This window comes from Somniosus microcephalus, chromosome 7, assembly GCF_052327205.1.
Source record: "Somniosus microcephalus isolate GS21.2 chromosome 7, FLI_Smic_1.0, whole genome shotgun sequence".
Lineage (NCBI taxonomy): Eukaryota > Metazoa > Chordata > Chondrichthyes > Squaliformes > Somniosidae > Somniosus > Somniosus microcephalus.
The window spans coordinates 18,806,642-18,813,085 of NC_140993.1; the positions used below are offsets into that span (position 1 = coordinate 18,806,642).

General features: G+C 44.9%; 1 protein-coding gene across 1 annotated transcript in view; it reads right to left on the bottom strand.

The window, feature by feature from the left end:
- The window catches only part of LOC147114546 (serine/threonine-protein kinase 3-like), a 108,171-nt gene extending 102,058 nt beyond the window's left edge, over positions 1-6,113 (bottom strand). The window contains exon 1 of the mRNA XM_085992285.1: positions 5,986-6,113. Within this exon, the coding sequence (XP_085848411.1) occupies positions 5,986-6,008 (23 nt within the window). The 5' untranslated portion in view covers positions 6,009-6,113. The remainder of the gene's footprint in view (positions 1-5,985) is intronic.
- Between the last annotated feature and the right edge of the window lie 331 nt (positions 6,114-6,444).

Sequence of the window (6,444 nt, forward strand, 5' to 3'; positions counted from 1 at the left end):
CAACATCACCAAAAAAAGTCAACTAATCTTCATCTGTATTTGTGGGATCTTGTGTACAAATTGGTTTCTGCACATATCTACCCAACAACAAAAAAATACGGCCCAAAATTTGCGGTCGGAGGCTTCCCGTGGGCGGCTGCCTCCGACCTGCAAAAAAATCTACAAATTTACCTGGTGGTCCAGGAGGTAAGGAGATTCGCGCTCCTGGGCCTTTCCGGGTACCTGCGGGTAGAGGCCCAAGAGAATTCTTGACAGATCGCAAGTTCCAGGTTCGTGCGCATGCGCTTCGCATGCCTAAACCCGGAACTTGGGCGGCCCCTACGGGTGCGTGCGCACCTAGTACGCACCCATAGGGGGTCGCAAGTTACGGCCCAATCTGTTTAGTTGTGAAGCACTTTGGGACATCCTGCAGATGTGATGAACAAGAGTTATTTCTGTCTCCCTTGTAAATCTTTTAAACCACAATTATTTTATTTTATGTTGGTTTTTTTTGCTACTCGCGCTTTTCATCCCACTGAATGGTGGTAGTCATTGGAATCTCACTAGTTAATCTGGGAGGTCATTCACAGAGTTGGGCTAATGTAACCAGTGCATGTTATCCAGTTTCATTTCGGGTCCCTTACTCCTGACGTAGCTGACAGTGGTTATTGTAGATCCCTGATGTGTGTGGACTTCCAGTGAAGAGTTAAAGTCTGTAATCGGGATTACGTAGTTTATCAAGCAATAATCTATAGTGCCTTAAATATTATATATACACACAAAATTGTTCTTTCCCAGGACTTGTACATTATCAGCTATCGATTCTCATTTGATAAACTTGCATAGTAAAAGTGATTACAAACATTATACCTTCATTGTGGAGGTCACCACACATAAACTGCCTAAGCCTCTAATGATAACCACTGTCAACATGGAAAAATAAAAGGACCCAAAATGAAACAGAATTCTCTGATAACACACCACAGTACATCCAACACTGTGTACAGTTTTGGTCTCCTTACCCAAGGAAGAATATACTTGCCTGAGGGGGGGGGGGGTGCAACAAAGGTTTACTAAATTGATTCCTGGGATGAGAGGGCTGTCTTATAAGGAGAGATTAAATAGAATGGGCCTATGGAATTTAGAAGAGAGGTGATCTCATTGAAATGTATAAAATTATTAGAGGGCTTGATAGGGTAGATGCTGAGAGGCTGCTTCCCCTGACTGGAGAGTCTCAGGATAAGGGCTCGGCCATTTAGGACTGAGATGAGGAGAAATTTCTTCACTCAGAGGGTTGTGAATCTTTGGAATTCTCTACCCCAGAGGGCTGTGGATGCTCAGTCGTTAAGTATATTCAAGACTGAGATCGACAGAATCAAGGGATTATGGGAATAGGGCGGGAACCTGTAGTTGATGTAGAAGATCAGCCATGATCTTACTGAATGGCGGAGCAGGCTCGAGGGGCTATGTGGCCTACTCCTGTTCCTATTTCTTATGTTCTTAAACCTGTTGTAGGGCTCATATTGTCTGTCCATAAATCTTAGTGCCACTTGTCACAATTTTAGTCATGCCTCTGTGAACATTTATCCATGTAAATTGCCAGGTCAGTATTTCCTATTCAATCTGCTCTGTCAACTGTTCCAATGTAGTTAGAACCTCTGGCTCTTAGGTGGCTCTGTGGAGCAAGATTCTCAAGGGTTTCTCCCAATTCAACCCATATTGAATTTAAAACAGTGATCACGTGGTTCAGATGTTAGTTATGAACTGTTCAAGATTCATTTTCATGGTTTATGATGCCCTGTGAAATCAAGTTACCACCCCAAAATCACTTTGACCCCTCTTCAGTGGCAGAGCAGCTTTTAAGGGCTACTGGTGTAAGTAATAGGTGGTTATATAGTAGTCAACTGCCCATCTTTTGTGCAATCAACTTTTCAGTTTTCTTATTCACATTAATTGCACGGGGTTCTAGGCAGCCCACTGAAGTCTCTGTGTTGGCCTTGGCTAAGTGGTAACACTCTCCCCTCAGAGTCAGAAGATTGTGGGTCCACATCCATTTCGAGACTTGAGCATAAAAATCTCAACACTCCCAGTACAGTACTGAGGGAGTGCTGCACAGCTGGAGGTGCCATCTTTCAGATGAGACGTTAAACTGAGGTCCTGTCTGCCCTCTGAAGTGGACGCAAAAGCTCACATAGCACTATTCAAAGAGCTGGGGACTTCTATCGGTGTCCTAGCAAACATTTATAAAAGAAAAAAGGACTTGCATTTCCATAGCGCTTTACAGCCAATAAAGTACTTTTGAAGTGTAGTCATGGTTGTAATGTAGGAAATACAGCAGCCAATTTGCACACAGTAAGCACCACAAACAGCAATGTGATAATGACCAGATAATCTGTTTTTAGTGATTTGTTTGAGGGATAAATATCGGCCACGACACCAGGGAGAACTCCCCTGTTATTCTTTAAAATAGTGCCATGAGATCTTTTACATTCACCTGAGAGCGCAGACAGGGCCTCAGTTTAATGTCTCATTAACATCAATCAACATCACTAAAAACAGATTATCTGCTCGTTATCACATTGCTGTTTGTCGGAGATTGTGGCTGCCACGTTTCCTACATTACAACAGTGACTGTATTTCAAAAAGTACTTCACTGGCTGTAAAGCACTTTGGGACGTCCAGTGGTTGTGAAAGGCGCTATAGAAATGCAAGTATTTCTTTTTTCTTGGTGAAACCAGCGAATGTGTTGTAAAGTTCCAGTAAATAATGCTTGTTGTGGAAATAAAGACTTGCACTGTCAAGGGTGCCTCAGGACATCCCAAAGCGCTATATAGCCAATGAAGTACCTTTTTTTGAAGTGTAGTCACTGTTGTAATGTAGGAAACGTGGCTGCCAATTTGCGCACAGCAAGATCCCACAAACACAATGTGATAATGACCAGATCATCTGTTTTTTGGGATGTTGATTGAGGGGTAAATATTGGCCAGGACACCGGGGAGAACTCCCCCTGCTCTTACATACGAATTAGGAGCAGGAGTTGGCCACTCGGCCCTTCGAGCCTGCTCCGCCATTCAATAAGATCATGGCTGATCTGATTACTCCACATTCCCGCCTACCCCCGATAACCCTTGCTTATCAAGAATCTACCTACTTCTGCCGTAAAAATGTTCAAAGACTCTGCTTCCACTGCCCTCTAAGGAAGAGTTCCAAAGACTCACGACCCTCTGAGAAAAAATTTCTCCTCATCTGTCTTAAATGGGCGACCCCTTATTTTTAAACAGTGACTCCTAGTTCTAGATTCTCCCACAAGAGGAAACACCCTCTCCACATCCACCCTGTCAAGACTCCTCCAGATCTTATGTTTCATATCAAGTCACCTCTTACTCTTCTAATCTCCAGTGGCTACAAGCCTAGCCTGCCCAACCTTTCCTCATAAGACAACCCGCCCATTCCAGGTATTAGTCTAGTAAACCTTCTCTGAACTGCTTCCAACGCATTTACATCCTTCCTTAGATAAGGCTCTTCTTTGAAAAAGTCGGCCCGAGAGCGCAGACGGGACCTTGATTTAACGTCTCATCCGAAAGACAGCACCTTCGACAGTGCAGCACTCCCTCAATACTGCACTGGAGTGTCAGCCTAGATTTTTGTGCTCAAGTCTCTGGCGTGAGACTTGAACCCACAACCTTCTCACTCAGAAGCAAGATTGCTACCAACTGAGCCACAGCTAACACAGCAACTGGAGGCAATTATAATGGGTGTTTACTGGAAGGAAGTTTATTTTGGAGGGCGAGATTGCACACATACACAAGTTGTCATTTTTCTTTTGTCCCAGTTTATTTTTGTGTTATTTTTTTCCTTGGTGCTTTAAGTATTTAGACCTGACGAAACCAGCCAATGGCCATGAAGTGTTTTGTGTCATCTTGGAGACATGAATTGCACGATATACATACAAGGTCGTTCTTTCTTTACCCAAAGTATTTAATGTGCTTTGACAAGGAGCTGCAAAGTTTTTCATCCTTATCAGGTTACCGCCCACGTAAAGTGAAATCAAATTAAACACGAGAGTACCCACGACATCCTATCCTACCCACTGCCCTCCCACCAAGGTGCCAGAAATAAGGAACCATCATATTCCACCCAAGTTAATTCACCTCATCTGTACTTAGCCGTATAATAACTCCCCCCACCCAGTCAGTAAGTCTCTATAGAACTTTAGTCCTAATCAACAACACCAAACATGAAAAAAGCTAAAGGATATTAATAATCAAGTCCCACTCCAGAGATTTGAGCACAAAAATCTAGGCCGACACTCCATTGCAGTACTGAGGGAGCGCTGCACTGTCAGAGGTGCCGTCTTTCGGATGAGACGTTAAACTGAAGCCCCATCTGCTCTCAGGTGGAGGTAAAAGATCCCATGGCACTATTTCGAAGAAGAGCAGGGGAGTTATCCCTGGTGTCCTGGGCCAATATTTATCCTTCGATCAACATAATTAAAACAGATTATCTGGTCATTTTCACGTTACTGTTTGTGGGAGCTTGCTGTGTGCAAATTGGCTGCTGCGTTACCGACATGACAACAGTGACTGCACTTCAAAAAGAACTTAATTGGCTGTGAAGGGCTTTGGGACATCCGGAGGTCGTGAAAAGCACTATATAAATGCAAGTCTTTCTTTCATTGCCCTGCCACCAAGGTGCCAGAAATCAGGAACTGTCATATTGCACCCAAGTTAATTCACTTCATCTATCTATACTTAATATAAGGATAACTCCCCTCACCCAGTCAGTAAATCTCTACATAACTTTAGTCCTGGTCAACACCAACAATGATGAAAAAAAAAGCTAAAGAATAATAATGATGATCACTTCTATTTGGGTCACAACAAGCATTATTTACTGGAATTTTACAGCGCATTGCCTGGTTTCATCAAGAAAAAAAGTCTTGTATTTATATAGCGCCCTTCACGACCACCGAACGTCCCAACGCGTTTTACAGCCAATGAAGTACTTTGGAAGTGTAGTCACTGTTGTAATGTAGGAAACGCAGCAACTAATTTGCACACAGCAAGATCCCACAAACAGCAACATGATAATGATCAGATTGTAGGAATTAATGAATTCCTACGAATAACAGAGATCGACACAAGAGAACTAAACAGGTCTTTACTCAACGGAGATGCCACGAGGACTGCCTGGGCAGCCCCGTGGTTTGCGACGTGACGTCATCGCGTTTGCCCGCGTTTTCCCACACTCTTAAAGGGGCCACACCCCGTACATGCAAACTCTATATACAAAACACAGTAATGCCTAACACAATGGTACAGGTTTAGGCTGGTGTTAGAACATCGTTAAAGAGAATTATATACAGTTATCCAGAGTCAGTGGTTCTGCCACAAGATAATCTGTTTGAGTGATGTTGATTGAGGGATAAAAAAAAATTTTTGGCCAGAACACCAGGGAGAACTCCCCTGCTCTTCTTAAAAATAGTGGCCATGGGATCTTTTACGCCCACCTGAGAGGGTAGACGGGGCCTCAGTTTAACGTCTCATCCAAAAGACGGCACCTCCGACAGTGCAGCGCTGCCTCAGCACTGCACTGAAGTGTCAGCCTAGATTTACGTACTCCAGTCTCTGGATAATAATGAGCCGCAACACACATTAATTAACACACACGAACTTTACTGCCCACGGTTTCAAATACCAAGGAAGGGGGGAAAAACGCACCCGCGCGAAAATAAAAACAGAAAATGCTGGCAAACACTCAGCAGGTCAGGCAGCATCTGTGGAGAGATGAAGAGCGTCAACGTTTCAGGTCGGCGACCTTTCGTCAGAAAAATAAACCAACCGGGACAAAAGAAAAATGACAACGTGTGTGTGTGTATGCGTGCAATCTCCAAAATAAACCTTCTTCCTGTAAACGCCCATTATGATTGCATGCAGTTGACGTGCATTGCTCCCCGATCCCCCCCAGCCCCTCCTCCCTCTCCCGGCCGGTTGTCACTCATTCTACCTTTTTGGCGCCGGCGGCTCCATTGTTGTTGTTGTTGTTGATGACGGTTGGGGAACGGCAGTTGCAACGGCCGACTTTCAAACCCTCGGTCCGCGCGGCCGCCGAGACCCCCCAACGAGCTAGCCCGGCGTCAGCTGACGTGCCGTCACGTCGCCTCGCGCGCCGCTCCACCCAGCCCGCCCTCCGCTGCTCACCATCCCCATTGGTTGTCACTCTCCCAACCGCGCCGTTCCATTGGCTGCCAGCCGCCGCCAATCAATTCCTTCAAGTCAGGATGAGCCATACTCTTCCCACCCATTGTTGGGAATAAATGGAGAGGGAGGGAGCAGGAAAGGCTTGCATTTGCACCAGCAAAAATACTGAGGGATGCTCATGGAAGTTTGAAATAAAAAACAGGAAATGCTGGAAGCACTCAGCAGGTCAGGCAGCATCTGCGGAGAGAGAAACAGAGTCAACGGG